The 15,957-nt window shown below is 46.9% G+C and overlaps 3 protein-coding genes across 3 annotated transcripts; 2 read left to right on the top strand and 1 right to left on the bottom strand.

Annotated features, from left to right (window-relative positions):
• Positions 1–1,283: 1,283 nt before the first annotated feature.
• On the top strand, positions 1,284–3,326 carry HD556DRAFT_1481479 (cytochrome P450; the record flags this gene model as incomplete). The annotated part of the gene is made up of 11 exons (XM_041308634.1): positions 1,284–1,479; positions 1,531–1,855; positions 1,902–2,050; positions 2,101–2,216; positions 2,269–2,391; positions 2,453–2,642; positions 2,699–2,780; positions 2,832–2,948; positions 2,997–3,007; positions 3,061–3,190; positions 3,245–3,326. 11 exons carry the CDS (start codon positions 1,284–1,286, stop codon positions 3,324–3,326), a joined length of 1,521 nt encoding a protein of 506 aa, XP_041159035.1.
• A 781-nt stretch (positions 3,327–4,107) lies between these two features.
• On the top strand, positions 4,108–6,795 carry HD556DRAFT_555769 (cytochrome P450). The gene is made up of 13 exons (XM_041310939.1): positions 4,108–4,125; positions 4,198–4,582; positions 4,634–4,958; positions 5,005–5,153; positions 5,203–5,318; positions 5,371–5,493; positions 5,554–5,743; positions 5,800–5,881; positions 5,933–6,049; positions 6,098–6,108; positions 6,162–6,291; positions 6,346–6,455; positions 6,513–6,795. The coding sequence occupies exons 2-12, from the start codon at positions 4,387–4,389 to the stop codon at positions 6,425–6,427; spliced, it is 1,521 nt and encodes a 506-aa protein (XP_041159034.1). The 5' UTR covers positions 4,108–4,125; positions 4,198–4,386; the 3' UTR covers positions 6,428–6,455; positions 6,513–6,795.
• A 24-nt stretch (positions 6,796–6,819) lies between these two features.
• On the bottom strand, positions 6,820–8,492 carry HD556DRAFT_1444421 (uncharacterized protein; the record flags this gene model as incomplete). Its single annotated transcript, XM_041306779.1, has 13 exons — positions 6,820–7,023; positions 7,075–7,150; positions 7,230–7,428; positions 7,485–7,619; positions 7,678–7,737; positions 7,792–7,834; positions 7,916–7,947; positions 8,005–8,018; positions 8,077–8,105; positions 8,164–8,202; positions 8,256–8,270; positions 8,323–8,342; positions 8,393–8,492. 13 exons carry the CDS (start codon positions 8,490–8,492, stop codon positions 6,820–6,822), a joined length of 966 nt encoding a protein of 321 aa, XP_041159033.1.
• Positions 8,493–15,957: the final 7,465 nt, after the last annotated feature.

Here is a 15,957-nt window from a genome sequence, read left to right as displayed (position 1 = left end):
TACTTTTTCGCTGCTGATACACCGTCGATGACCTCTGAACGCAATGGGAAGCCGTCCACCGAGATTGCGAATACGGAACCATTCGCGCAATGATAGGTGGTGCACGGTCTTCATATCCTCTTTGGAATTTACCTGGAAAATAATGTGACGACTCTTATCCGCACCCCTTCAAGTATATCTCCATGAGAGAGACCATTGATATCAATCAAAGGCTATTCAAGAACATCGGGTCGAGGGACTGGGGATAGTGTCGGATGTGGGCAGTGAGACATCGGTATAATCAAAATGTTTCGATGATCTTCTTTGCGAATAACACCAGGGACGGTTTCTTTGCGATTCTAGTTGGTGGAGAAATGAAAGTATATAGCTAGAGGAGAATACTGCCACAGAAAAGAGTTGATAGATATAGAATCTTAGTGCGTTTGCATACTGATCACGTGAGCACGATATCAACATCATGATTTCATTGACAGCAACACCCATTGAACGTAACCGAACCGAAGTGATAATCCGGGTTCTTGGTTAAACTGTTTTTTCTGGCTTGGTTCTCCATCAGTTCTTGGACCGTTCAGAACGGTTACCTCATGCTGTCAGTATTCTTTTCCGATTCGTCGGCTTGCAGCTGAACGTCAATCGAAATCAAGCTTCAAGCTTCGAGATGAGTCAATATGCAGTCTTTGCTGGGACACATACAAACCTATGCATCGGCATAAGCAGAAAGTGAGAGTCTGAGATCGAAAAACCCTTTGCGGGCCTCGTCACTGCCATCATAGTAAGTATGGTAATAAGCTACTACACCGTGACACGACGGAGATCACCACCGTTTAAACTCAGCACCAAAGCTCCCTAGCCACATCTACAGACTGCAACTCGCCTCATAGACAGACTGGTTATCAGTCTAAGACTTTGGTCCAAGAGTCTACTAATACGTAGGTTGGCCTTAGCGGCCATCTACCGGACAAGTCCCACTGTAACACCCACTATCTAACGGTAGCGAAAAAGTCGCCACCGGGCGGTATTAACTTCAACAGTGACAGTGCAATGTACGAAACGGTACTTGGTATTCACCGGTCTATTGACCCTCTGAGTCTTATCACTAATGCTTCATATAGGTTTCCACTGAGATTGCTGCATCGATGATGCGTACTTTTTCAAATAGTCCTCGTGACAGCCCGCCCAAGAGTTATAAATAAGATGGTCAGTATAGGACTTTTTTCATCTCATCCTGCAAGCCCCACGACAGCCCCACTTTCGAGTTGATCATCCTCTCCTAGTACTAGATCATGTTTGCTCTCACCAACGTCACTGCGCTCGACTTATGCCTTGCTTGTGTCGGAGTATATCTGCTTAAGCAGGTCTTCAACAAGAAGAACCCTCCATATCCCCCTGGTCCTCCGGGGTGGCCTATCATCGGGAATGTCCTGGACATGCCCTACATCAGGCCATGGCTCACCTTCACGGAGTGGGGCGAAAAGTATGGTGAGTATCTCTTGTTTTACACAACTTTGCATTTCAATGTCTTGTCGACAGGCGACATTTCGCATATTAATGTTCTGGGTCGACACATCGTGGTGCTGAACTCTGTCAAAACTGCGATGGACATGCTGGACAACAAGAGCATCATTTACTCCGACCGTCCTATTCTTCCTGTTGGCGGCGAACTTATTGGCTGGAAGAACGTTATGGTTCTCCTCCCTTATGGCGACCATCTGCGCCGGCACCGCAAAAACTTCCACGGCGTCATTGGCACCCGCGCCGCTGTGGCCATATACAACCCGGTCGTGGAGGTCGAGACTCACCGATTCCTCAAGCGTGTGCTCGCGAAACCCGATCAACTGCAGGCACATGTTCGACAGTATGTATCATTTATCGTTGCATCAACACGATGTTGATTTATATAGCACCGCTGGCGCTGTGATTCTGCGCATCTCTCATGGTTACGAGGTGAAAGAGAACGACGATCCCTTCGTTGACCTTGCAGACCGCGTTATGAACCAGTGGTCGCGTGCCACCGCCCCTGGCGCTTTCCTGGCTGATGTCATGCCATTTTGTAAGCCATATCATTCAGACGTTTGCTTCCAATAGCCTCACCACTTTTAGTGATCAAGGTCCCTGAATGGTTCCCCGGTGCTGGCTTCAAGCGTCTGGCCCGCAAATGGCACGACAACCTTGAAGAATTGGTTTGTGCACCGCACAAGTTCGTCGTGGATCAGATGGTGGCAATCATTCATAATTCTGCGAGTATGCGTTAAAGTTTGACTTTCACAGGCTGCTGGCACTGCCCCGGAGTCTTTCACATCGAATCTGTTGAGAGGCGGTAGTTTGTCAGCGGAAGACGAGCACATTGTGAAGTGGTCTGCTGCAGCCCTGTACGCCGGTGCTTCTGACACAGTTGGTCCCTCGCTCTATATTTCTGACAATCATCTTCTGAGAGCGACACACTTTTTCCCAGACTGTCTCTACTATCAATGCGTTCTTCCTAGCTATGACGCTGTTCCCTGACGTGCAGAAGAAGGCTCAGGCTGAAATAGATGCTATCATCGGTCCTGATCGTCTTCCCTCATTCGCCGACCAAGACACTCTCCCCTACATGGAAGCGTTTGTTAAAGAGACCCTACGATGGCATTCTGTTATCCCTACCGGTTTGTGTATTTCATTTAACGCACTATTGAGTTGCCGAGCGATATTTGAATGTCAGGTTTTGCCCACTGCGTATCTCAGGACGACATCCATGACGGGTACTACATCCCGAAAGGTTCCTTGATCATGACTAACATCTGGTCGGTACCTCTTTTTTCCGTATTCAACGTTTGAACAGAATATGATGGCAGGTTCATGATGAATGACCCGAAGAGATATGCTAACCCTTCGCAATTCAATCCTGAACGCTTTTTAGGCAAGGAGCCTGAGACAGACCCGCGCACGATCTGCTTCGGTTTTGGAAGACGGTAAGCATGCAGTCGGGTTTTGTGCCATGCTAACTTCCTGCTCTGCAGTATTTGTCCTGGTATGCCCGACTCCCAAATTATATTCTGACGTTGAATTCATTTTCGTTTACAGGTAATTACCTTGCTGAAGCCTCTGTCTGGTTGTCCGCTGCGATGTCACTGGCCGTGTTCGATATCTCGAAGGTCGTCGAGAACGGTATTGAGATCACCCCTGAGGTTGATCCGATATCAGGCACAATCAGGTATGTTGGATATCTGATCACGTCTGGCGCTGATCCGGATGTATATCCTTCTAGCCACCCTAAACCATTCAAGTGTTCCATTAAGCCTCGCTCTTCAAGAGCCGTCGCGCTCATTGAGCAGGACGTTGGCTATTAAGCGTGAGAATATGAATCACAAAGCTGAGGCAAGCGGCGATTTTCACACCTGATATCTAAGGTCCGTCATAGTTTGAACATTGTATCATAATGCAGGATCGACTATCACATCGCGATACAATTGTACATATCTTCCTGTTCCATATTGTTGAAAGTGCATACTCTGGCATTAAAGACGCTTGTGGTCTACACCTCAGGCTTGGATGTCAGAAATGTGGGGTTGGACCAGGGAGACCACAGTCAGCTCCCTGCATATTGCCGATGGACCGTCGACATTCAATATTCAATGATGATCGATTTGCGAAATTAGAGGATGGTATTGGGGAACACTGCCACAGGAGAGAGAGACTTTTGATATAAATAGCTGGCACGTGTGTCAGAACATGCTGATCACGTGAGCACAATATACATTGCAAAATGTCAGATTCTTCAAGCACTCTTTGACGCACAGACCTCTATGCATCTGCGAAAGCAGAAACCAAGAGTCTAAGGTCGAAAAACCCTATGTGGGCGTCGTCACTGACACTTCAATAAGCTACTACACACTGTGCATGACGGAGATCACTAGCACTTAAACTCAGCCCGAAGCACCCAAGCCCCCTAGCCCTATCCATAGACTCCAACGACGGCTCGCCTCATAATCAGACTGGTTTAGTAGACTTTGGGCCATGACTCTACTAACTTGAATATCCCCAGAGTGGCCATTTTTCGGACGTGTCCCACTGTAACACCCACTCCCTAACGGCAGTGAGAAATTTGCCACCGGGCGGGCGGTGCTTATGAACAGTTGACAGTACAATGTACGAAACAGTACTAGTACTTGGTAATGAGCGCTCTGAGTCTTATCATGATATCACTAATGCTTGATGTAGGTTTCCACTGAAATTGATTATCTTTTCCATCCGGACTTTTTTCACATAATGAAGCCTCGTGACGGGCCCAAACTTAAGTTCAGTTATAAATAAGATGACGGTCAGTATAGGAATCTATTCATCTCGTCCTGCAAGCTTCACCATAACCCCACTCTCGAGTTGATCGTCCTCTCCTAGTAGTACTAGATCATGTTGGCCCTCACCAACGTCACTGCGCTCGACCTATGCCTTGCTTGTGTCGGAGTATATCTGCTTAAGCAGGTCTTCAACAAGAAGAACCCTCCATATCCCCCTGGTCCTCCGGGGTGGCCTCTCATCGGGAACGTCCTGGACATGCCCTACATCAGGCCCTGGCTCACCTTCACGGAGTGGGGCGATAAGTATGGTGAGTATCTCTTGTTTCACACAATCTTGCATTTCAATGTCTTGTCGACAGGTGACATTTCGCATATTAATGTTCTGGGTCAACACATCGTAGTGGTGAACTCTGTCAAGATCGCGATGGACATGCTGGACAATAAGAGCACCATTTACTCTGACCGTCCTATTCTTCCTGTTGGCGGCGAACTTATTGGCTGGAAAAACGTCATGACTCTCCTCCCTTATGGCGACCAGCTGCGCCGGCACCGCAAAAACTTTCACAGTGTCATTGGCACCCGCGCCGCTGTGGCAATATACAGCCAGGTCGAGGAGATCGAGACTCACCAATTCCTCAAGCGTGTGCTTGCGAAACCCGATCAACTGCAGGCGCATGTTCGACAGTATGTATCATTCATCTTTGCATCGACACAATCTTGATTTTTATAGCACCGCTGGCGCTGTGATTCTGCGCATCTCTCATGGTTACGAGGTGAAAGAGAACGATGATCCCTTCGTCGACCTTGCGGGACGCGTTCTGGTCCAGTGGTCGCGTGCCACCGCTCCTGGCGCTTTCCTGGCTGATGTCGTGCCATTCTGTAAGCCATATCATTCAGACGTTTGCTTCCAATGGCCTCACCATTTTAGTGGTCAAGGTCCCTGAATGGTTCCCTGGTGCTGGCTTCAAGCGTCTGGCCCGCGAATGGCGCGACAACCTTGAAGAATTGGTCTGTGCACCTCACAAGTTCGTCGTGGATCAGATGGTGACAATCATTTATAATTCTGCGAGTATGCGTTAAGGTTTGACCTTCACAGGCTGCTGGCATTGCCCCGGAGTCTTTCACCTCGAATCTGTTGAGAGGCGATAGTTTATCAGCGGAAGACGAGCACATTGTGAAATGGTCCGCTGCAGCCCTATATGCCGGTGGTTCCGACACTGTTGGTCCCTCCCCCATATTTCTGACAATCATCTTCTGAGAGCGCCACACTTTCCCCCAGACTGTTGCTACTATCAATGCGTTCTTCCTAGCTATGACGCTATTCCCTGACGTGCAGAAGAAGGCTCAGTCTGAAATAGATGCTGTCATCGGTCCTGATCGTCTTCCCTCATTCGCCGACCAAGACACTCTCCCCTACATCGGAGCGCTTGTTAAAGAGGCCCTACGATGGCATTCTGTTATCCCTACCGGTTTGTGTATTTCATTTAACGCATTATTGAGTTGCCGAACGGTATTTCAATGTCAGGATTTGCCCACTGCGTATCTCAGGACGACATCCATGACGGGTACTACATCCCAAAAGGTTCCTTGGTCGTGACTAACATCTGGTCAGTACCTCTTTTTTCCATATTCAACATTTGAACAGAATATGATGGCAGGTTCATGATGAACGACCCGAAGAGATACGCTAACCCTTCGCAATTCAATCCTGAACGCTTTTTAGGCAAGGAGCCTGAGACAGATCCACGCACGATCTGCTTCGGTTTTGGAAGACGGTAAGCATGCGGTAAGGTTTTGTGCCAGGCTAACTTTCTGCTCTGCAGTATTTGTCCAGGTATATCCGACTCTCAGATTATATTCTGACGTTGAATTCATTTTCGTTTACAGGTATCTACCTCGCTGAAGCCTCTGTCTGGTTGTCCGCCGTGATGTCACTGGCCGTGTTCGATATCTCGAAGGCCGTCGAGAACGGTATTGAGATCATCCCTGAGGTTGATCCATTGTCAGGCACAATCAGGTATATTATACATCTGATCACGTCCGGCGCTGATCTGGATATATATCCTTCTAGCCACCCCAAACCATTCAAGTGTTCCATTAAGCCTCGCTCTTCAAGAGCCGTCGCGCTCATTGAGCAGGACGTTAACTATTAAGCGCGTGAAGATGAATCACAGAGCTGAGGCAAGCGGCGATTTTCACACTAGGTTCGTCATAGTTTGAACTTGTATCATAATGCAGGATCGGATCAGTAGTTGGTGCAAGCATGGGTGGACAGCTCGTGCCAGTAGAGATATCTGGGATATTGATTTATGCAAACAATGTCAGCACGTATAATAAATCTCGAATATGAAATGGCAGGTAGTTAAATAACTGATTTGAATCTTAACTAAATACTACGACGAAAAATTTACCCAGACCTATGTCTCGAAATCTACTTCAGAGCACTAAATAAGCTTAATCAATACTATCACGAAAGTGGGAATAAATAAAAGCAAATTCCCCTGCTCCTTACAGAGCACTAGATAACCGTTAACTTCACCGAGCATCACACACTACTGCTAGTTGATATATGCACACGTTCTTGAAAAGCGATTGAGGTCATGCCTGTTGCTGCGTCGGAGTCGACCACGAGCTTGGCGTTATATTCTCGAATGCCAAGGATCAGGCGTGGTCCTAGCACAGACATCTGCACGACCTCTAAAATTTGAAGAAAGCCGTACAAAGTCTGAGCGCCTAGGGAATGTTGAGCCTATAGGAATGATGAATCGTGGTCGCATACAGAAGTGAAAGATTAACATACCGTTGAGATCAGTGTGGGAGAGAAATCAAGAATGATATGGGAGCAAGAAACAGCAACAAAGCTACCGTATCGGACCCTTCAGTTGAAAAAAAAAAGGAATCAGAATCACAATATGAGCTTGCCTCGCGAAGTAAACCAAGTGAGTTCTCATCAACACCGTGAAACAGTCCTCGATAAACCCTCCCGTCGAATGTCGTTGTAGTTCACGGAAGTGTTTTACAGCAATCCAGATTGCGAGACATATTGCGAGGACCTCCCACACGATACCGAATATCCAAGTAATGAAACTTAGAAGTTGAGTAACTTCCGGATAGGCAATCGCGCACTGATGAGTGCCGGAGAAAATGATTTCCACTAGTATTCATCAATGAGCTCCATGCACGTTTGTTTTCATCCACAATTATGCGTACCTCCTGAACTACGCATCGTTATTATTACGACTACCACTCCGTTGAAAATGACAACAGCCAGGAAGGTGACAATGAGAAATATCAAGATCTTTCTGGATCCTTGATACATGGCATATAACCGAGTGATGATGATGACTTGCAGCATGTTTCAGTCAAGTCAATATCACCGAGGTGTCGCAAGTGCCAAGCTCACCCCACAGCATTGGTACTACCAAAGCAGCCGTCACATCCCGTGTGACGAACATAATGAAGCCTGATGAATTCAGTCAGTGACCTGCCTCGGGTACCACACTCTAAACGGACTCACATCTATGACGGTATAGGGTGGCAGTCATGAGTGAACCAAGAAGCTAGTAAAGAACGGCACCCACTTCTATAGGGCACCACAGTTCATTGGAGGGGGATAGTAGGCATCTGTGCAGAAGACTTACTGTATCTGTCAGCGAGATGGTCGGAATATTGCCTGTATGTTGTTGGTCAGAAGAGGCAAAGACAGAGAATATGTACTAAGGATACATACCCACTACGACCAGGCTGATTATGAGAGAGATATAGTTAGCACAACACTGATTGTTTAGCCTTCCGAACATACGCAGCAAATAAGAATCCAGGGTAGCGCACCTAGTAGGGTACTTTCAAGTCAGCACAACATGAAAACAGCGACAAACAAGCGACATACACCGAGATACAGAACTGTCATCAAGGACCAACGTTGCCTCTGTAATTGAGTGTACTTTCATGAGTGTTCCTCTGACATGAGACTCTACTCACCCAGATCAGTTCAACCTATGAAACTATTCTTAGCGAGATGGGTGCCCCGGTCATAAGATCGACATACCTCTTGCCCGAATGTAAGTGCTGAAAATACTTGTAAGATATCAGCAGTCCTCAAATATGATCATGCTCACCCCAATCATACGTCACTCCAACAAAGGCGGCAACTGCGAAACCATAACCAAGGTTAGATCGAGACATCAGCTTCAACATCTGACTGCTCTCTACGAACATGAAAAATAGCTGAAAAAACGAAATTCATTGATGGTCGGCCACCAAGTGGGATCATTCGAAACTATGGTCATATTGGCAGAGAATGGGTGTGGTTGAGAGATAAACTTGGTGGTCGTATGACGATGGCATTCGTGCTAGTTATACCACCATCCAGTGCTTGGATCACCGAAACAAAATCAAGGGAGGATGGCCGTTCTTGCTTTGATTGGTTGAAGTAGATATTTTTGCATGAAGAAAGGTAAATTAATCCAGGGGCTCATATATTAGCAATGAAACATTTGCAACTTGAACACTGCAAAAGATTGAACAAACATCAAGAACTGTTTCGTGATCTCGTCGCCTTGTTTCAAATGCCATTTTTGCTACACATGCATCAGTCCATCAATGCAACTTCATATGTTTGACACGTACTGACCAAGGTGCGACCATCAAAAGGCCTGTCATCTCCCCTCTTTTCGCCTCGCCGGCACAGGCCCGGGGAGCATAATAGTTTAACCAAGGTCACTCAACAAATTCACATTGCATGGACATGACGCTAGACCAGAAAAGCTGGCCGTCAACATAGGGGAGATCGACACGAAGCAAACAAACTCACCCCTATATCAAGAGAGCGTCGAGAGAGGACATTGGAGAAAATGATACTTAGATACACAGTAATTGACGGTGGTAAAGTTCTGTTGGCACACCATCAGAGTCAAAGTCTTAGGAAAAAACACACCCACACCATACAGCTACCAAGGCACACCATCAACACTTATTCCAAATAAAACCATACCACTGGATTCATCATGCAGTTGATGCCAATTGGAAGTTCTTCCGTTGACTCACGCTTTCATACGGTAGCCTGTGGATTGGGGCGCCGTCTATGATTCGCATGAACCAGCTACTATAACGACGCTCGAGACTACATCGACGCCCCAGAACTCCGACTGATGACCAAGATCCGAGAACGCAGAGAATGCACAGGGTGTGCACAGACAAATGATGGATGCAGTTCGGCCGTGGGGTAGATGGTGGTCATCCCTTTTCGGCGGGTGTACACGAAAATAAATTGATGCATCATGCAAATAGAGCACGGGGAGAAACCAAAGTCGGACGCATCGCAGGAAGCCCGACTTTCCTTCTGACGATGGACCAGGGGTCCCAGGACAAGGGTACAGAGACCTAGGCTTTCGGAGGTTTCCACAGCTTAGTCAGACGATACGCACATGCACACGGTTCCTGTAGTAGCATAGCTCATTCCTTCGCAGCAGCGGTCTCTCATCTCATCTCTAGCACTAGTCCATCTTGGTGAACAGAGCGATTTCGAACCAAAGACGCATAGGATTTTAGGAGCATTCAGCATCTTCAGATCATCGGATTTAGCAGCAGCCTTGCATATAACCGCAGCATCAGAATCAGAAGCAAAGCAGGATACCATTTGCGAAAAGCTTCGCAGACAACGTATTACGTCGTATTACGATCAAAAAAGATAAAGATAAACAACAGGTGTTTGTTAAACAAACCACAAGTATTCAAAAAGGGCTGTGTTCTATTCTACTCGTTTACGTGGAATTTCACCAAAAAACTGATGCATAGCGGTTTGAGACCTAGAACAGAAACAGGACAGGCGATAACCAACGTTCGGTTAAAAATTAACTGGTCAGCGGATACGTCCACAGCTTCATCCCCGCTAGACACACCAGAACAATTTCCAAATTCTCCGCTCACGAGCATCAATAGCTCAGGAAGTAACAGGGCATTGTCTGAGTTAGACGTACCGAATTTGGACCTCGATTTATCTCAGCTCGAATTAGAACTACAAGAGTACGCAAAACCAGAACCGTTCACATCGCTTTTCACGACACCAAACTACAATCTTGGCGAGTTCTTCGAAATCGCAGAGCCGAAACAATATATGCCTATGGAGACACCGCAGATATTTCATGGCGATGGACGCAAAACGGAAAATCCGGCAGACTTTCTTAAGTCATTCAATCGGGCAATGCGACAGCAGGCAATAATCACGAGCAGTGATAAGTTAGAGGCGTTCGGGGATTATCTCAGCACAGGATCAGAAGCGGAGGTATGGTTTAAAGGACTCACGGGGACGAACAAGACAACATGGGTCCTGTTTGTCGTAGCTTTTGAAGCACGATGGCCACCTATCACGATCGCAAAGAAGACCAAGGCGGAATACGAAAGGGAGTTGTTAGATCATCGTTTAATGGACGTAGACGTGGGGACGAAGACCATGTTGTACGATCAAGAATGTTGGGCACACGAAGCATGGGCAACGAAGGCGCAGCAGCTTGCAACAAGTGCAGGAATAGAAGGAAGCACATCGATGATATGGCAAGTTAGAGGACAACTGCCAAGCGTCGTCAAAGACTTGCTGAAAGACGAAGAATATGCAAATTGGGAGGCGTTTACGAAAGAAGTTAAAGAGTTGAAGGGCAATAGACTTCTGGAAAAGAAGGAGCAGTACATCAGACAGGAACGAGAGGTCAACATGTTGCGTGCAGACGTAGCCCGGTTGCAACAGCGCAGCACAACGTCAAACCCAATCACGGCACTCCAGAATCAATTATCTCGCATGTCAATTGCAGCACCAAAACAAGCTACGACGCCGTTAAGCAATAGTAACGTGGCACGAGTACCAGCACAGCAAACAAATCAGTCCGCACCATCCACCATTAGCCGTCAACCACTCACAAGCCCACAACCGCTCGTCATAACAGAGGACATAAAGAACACGATTAGACAACTCGTTTCGTCAATCGTTCATCAACCAGACACTCCAGCAGGACACACAGCATACAGAACGCAAATCGCACAATGGAATGTGAAATGGGGAGAGAGCACAAGAGTTTCGCATGAGACTGGGTACCCGCTCAAGCCAGGGACAGCAGCTATCGCGTCAAGTGAATGTTTCAACTGCGGAACGCATGGACATAATAGTCGCAACTGTGTCTTACCAGCAGACCACACAGAGAGGCTCTCGAGGAAGGAGGCGGCATGGCGCGCAATCACAAGTAAAGCGTTGGGAGCCTTCAATCGAGCGACAGCAACCACTATAGCGCTCGTCATTGACGGAAACTATGAGACAACAGGAGCATGGATCGAAGAAATCTCGGAGCAACAGGGAAAAGGGGACGGGTCGACGTAGAGCAGAACAATACGTCGACCCAAAGTTTCAAGGACCCGCAGGACGAAATCAAAGTCCTCGCATGTGTGGAGGCAAGATGCGAGGAAAAGATCAGGATCAATAGCCCCGAACTCTATGCTAAAGCCGTAGCTAAGGATGTCAAATGTATCACCAATTCTCGCAGCACAATCGAGATAGTTGACTTGTATTCGGTCGGACACCCGCAAACGACGAAGGCACAAATAGAGAACGGAGAGGCAGTTCCATTCATACACCGAATCGAACTGGAAGGTCCACAGGGAGAGGTGGTTAGAATCAGAGCGCTATTCGATGACGGAGCAATGGTTAGCGTTATGTGCTCATCAATATTTCAAAAAATCAAGCACAGACTACACAACTATGGCCAATCGAACAAAAAACTACGGATGGCGAATGGAAACATCATTAATTCGGTTGCGAAATGGACAGGAAACGTTAGAATTAACGGGATAATAACGGAGAGTACATTCGAGGTTTTCGATAGCGGAGGGAGTTGGGGATTTCTACTGGGAAAACCAACGCTTCAAGCATTTGCGGTGGTCCACGATTACGCAACGGACAAGATAAAGATTTCAGGAGGCGCACAAGAAGCACAACTAGAGAATCAAGTCAAAGATCAGCGCATGATGGAGCAAGGCGAAGGGGTCAACTTAACGCTGGACGAGAAACAGCAGAGAGAGGAAGTTGAAAGCACGAGAGCAAAGAGGGTGCAGGAAAGAAGAAGGCAGTCGAGAACACCGATGGGACAGTGGAGACCAACGGTGCAAAGAACGGAAAGGGGAACATGGAGAAAAGAATTAAAGAGGGAAACATTACGGGGGAGTGAGGAGCTCCCCGCAAGGGAAGTCAATCAGAATTCGTCAGCGGAAAAGGAGAAAAACGTTAACGCACCAGGGATTACAGAGCATGCGGTCAGCACCAACGTAATATTGGAACAAGATGAAGGGGAGACAGAGGACGAGATATTAGAGGAGCTTCGAGAACCAGAACCAATCAAAGGAAGTGCGGCACTATACACTCGTCAATTGGACCCATTCAATCCGATAAGAGTCAAGGAAATCTTACGGCAAATAACGTTCGGGGACGACTTAACAGAGGAGGAACGAAAGGAGTTAGAACAACTGGTATCGAGGAACGCGGATAACTTTGCACTAACATTAAAGGAAGTGGTCCCAATACCAGGAGCGACGTTGAACTTAAACGTCCCGGACGACGCAACGTTTAATCTGAGGATACACCAACGACAACTAACACCAGAACAGTCGCAGTTCTACAACGAGAGAGTGAGCGAAATGCTCGCAGCAGGAATAGTGGAAAGGGCACCACCGGAGCTTATCAAGTGTGCAGCAACAACGGTCATCGCTCAAAAGGCACACGAAGCTGGAGGCTTGACGTGGGACGAACTCAAACAACGAGTCAACGATCAATATAGGACAGCAGGAATGCGCCCAGCGTTCAAGTTACCACCGAGAGAAGTACCAAGACCAACATTGGACGAACCAGAAGAGAGAAAACCGAAGAAATGGAGAGTTTGTCAGAACTTTGCGCAACTCAACAAAGTAACAGAAGTCGCACCAATGCCACAGGGGGATATCCTAGCAAAACAACAAAGATTAAGTGGTCATCGTTTCATATCAATATTTGATTTCGCAGCAGGATATTACGCCATAGAAGTACCGGAAAAGTGGCGCCCATACCTAGCGTTTTATATCGAAGGACGCGGGTACTTTTGGTATCGAAGAATGCCAATGGGAATAACGGGAGCCCCAACAGCATTTTGCGAAGCGTTAGCGGCAAGACTACATGATTTATTAGTAACACACTTCATGGAGTTGTTCATGGACGATGGGGGTTGCGCGGCAAGTACATTCAAAGAAATGATAGAGAAACTAACGGTTCTATTCAAGCGCTTTCGAGAATGTAAGTTCTCGATAGCACCAAGCAAAACCAAGCTGTGCATGACGGAAACCGAGTTTGCGGGGGGAACAATAGGAAGAGATGGAGTTAAACCAGATTTAACAAAACTCACAGCTATTGTAGAATGGCAACAACCCCAGGACGCACAAAACTTAGCATCGTTTTTAGGTTTGACGGGGTTTTATCGTACGCTAATAAGCGCATATGCAAAAAGGGAGGGACCAATTCGTAATTTGTTACTCAGGGTACCAGTGGACAACACCATGTCGAAAGCAACGTACCGACGAACAATGAGCAATTTCAAGCTAGGTGCTATTTGGACTCAGGAACACACTAACGCATTTCTAGACCTCAAAACAGCGATCACATCAAGACCAGTATTACAAGCACCAAGATATGATGGCTCACATTTTGTGGTTACGTCGGACGGATGTCTGGAGGGCTTCGCGGCGGTACTATCGCAGAGAGTAAGGACACAAACACCGACAGGAAGGTGGGTAGAACGAATGCATCCACTAGGTTTCGCATCGAAACGGACATCGGCAACGGAAAGGAAGTATAAGTCGTATTTGTTGGAATTTGCGGCACTGAAATTTGGGTTAGATAAATTTTCAGGTATAATATGGGGTTTCCCAGTCGAAATCGAGACAGATTGCAGCGCGATGAAGGACACGCTACTAAATCCAAATATGAATGTGGCGCACGCTAGATGGCGAGAAGGAATTCTAGCATATCATATAGTGGACGTCAGACACGTACCAGGTAAGCTAAACGTCGTAGCTGATGGCCTCAGTAGGAAATGGGAGAACACGCAACCCATTCAAGGAGACGGGAGCGAGTGGACGGTACAAGAAGACTGGGAAGCAAGGATAGGATTAGCAAACGATATCATGCACGTGGAATTGGTCAATACGGAAATCGACAATCTCCGTAAACGATTCGACAAAGAACCAGTTTTCTTGGAAGTCGTAGACGCAATACACAATCTGGATCAAGATAAGGACGTACGGGAGAAAAAGAGAGCAAGGCATAGAGCATCCCAATACATCATAGAAGAAGGGAAGCTCTGGAAAGTACATGGCGGAACAACGACAAGAGCCAGAGCTAAGGTTGAATGTATATCGAGAGAAGAAGCAAAGACACGAGCGGCAAAAACGCACCTGGAAGGCGGGCATTGGGGGAGGGACGCTATCAAGATTGCTCTTCTGGACAGCATATGGAGCCCGAAGTTAGATGCGTCGATTTTGGAAGCTATTAAGAACTGCGCTAAGTGCAAGAATTTTGGACCGACACACATAAACTCACTATTTGAACCCATCACCAGGAGACACCCATTCGAGCTCTTAGTCGGGGATTACCTATCTCTCCCGAAAGGGAAGGGAGGGTATAGCACACTTGGAGTTTATCTCGACACGTTTTCGCAAACATACTTGGGTCTTCAAGTATAAATCGGCGGGTAGCGCAAGAACCACGGTCGACAGTTTAACTAATATCTTCAGCGCATTCACACCATCGGAGACGTTCATGGCGGACGGGGGCAAACATTTCAATAACGACGCTGTACGAATGTTCTGCGAATCAAGAAAGTGTAAGTTGCACACAGTAGCGGCATACTCGCCCTGGGTCAATGGTTTAGTAGAAGGTACGAACAAGCTATTATTACACGTACTGAAAAGATTGTGCGCACCCGAAATAGGAGAGGATCAACAGCAGGAAATAGCATGGGACAAACTGCCTAAGTCATGGCCGGACCACATCGATAATGCGGTCCACGCCCTTAACTATCGTCTGTTGCCGGCACTAAAATTTTCACCAAAGGAGTTACTATTAGGACTCGTCATTAATACCCCGATAACAATGGTAGAGGAAAGCACATCAACACTACGTTCATCAGAAGCATTAGCACAAATAGCTTACGTGGAACAACAGAGGTTAGATGGATACGACGAAGTCGTGCGACATGCCATAAAGCGGAAGGCAAAATTCGATAAAAGAGTACTGCAACGGGCACCAGGTGAAGTCACATTCAAAATAGGTCAATTGGTTCAGGTCTACCGTAACGATTTAGATTATACATTCAAAACGGAGAGGAAGCTTATACCGAAATGGTCCGTCCCAAGAAGAGTGCGAGCAAGAGCACGGAATTCATACACGCTAGAAAATCTGAAGGGGACACCGTTACAGGGAGATTTCAGTGCAAGAAGACTGAGAGCCTTCACACCGCGTCTAGGCACCGAGCTAGCAAGAGAACAAGAGGAACACGAAAAAAGATTAGAAGAAAACAAAACGGAGGAGGACGAAGAACATACGACAGAAGAAAGAAATAAGGAAAAAGAGCAAATAGAAGATAACGAAGATGAAGAAAATAACAACGAAGAGGAC

The sequence above is a fragment of the Suillus plorans genome (assembly GCF_016647745.1).
Source record: "Suillus plorans strain S12 chromosome Unknown HD556scaffold_36, whole genome shotgun sequence".
Lineage (NCBI taxonomy): Eukaryota > Fungi > Basidiomycota > Agaricomycetes > Boletales > Suillaceae > Suillus > Suillus plorans.
The sequence above is the reverse complement of the archived record's forward strand: the minus strand, read 5'-3'. Positions and strand labels throughout refer to the sequence as shown.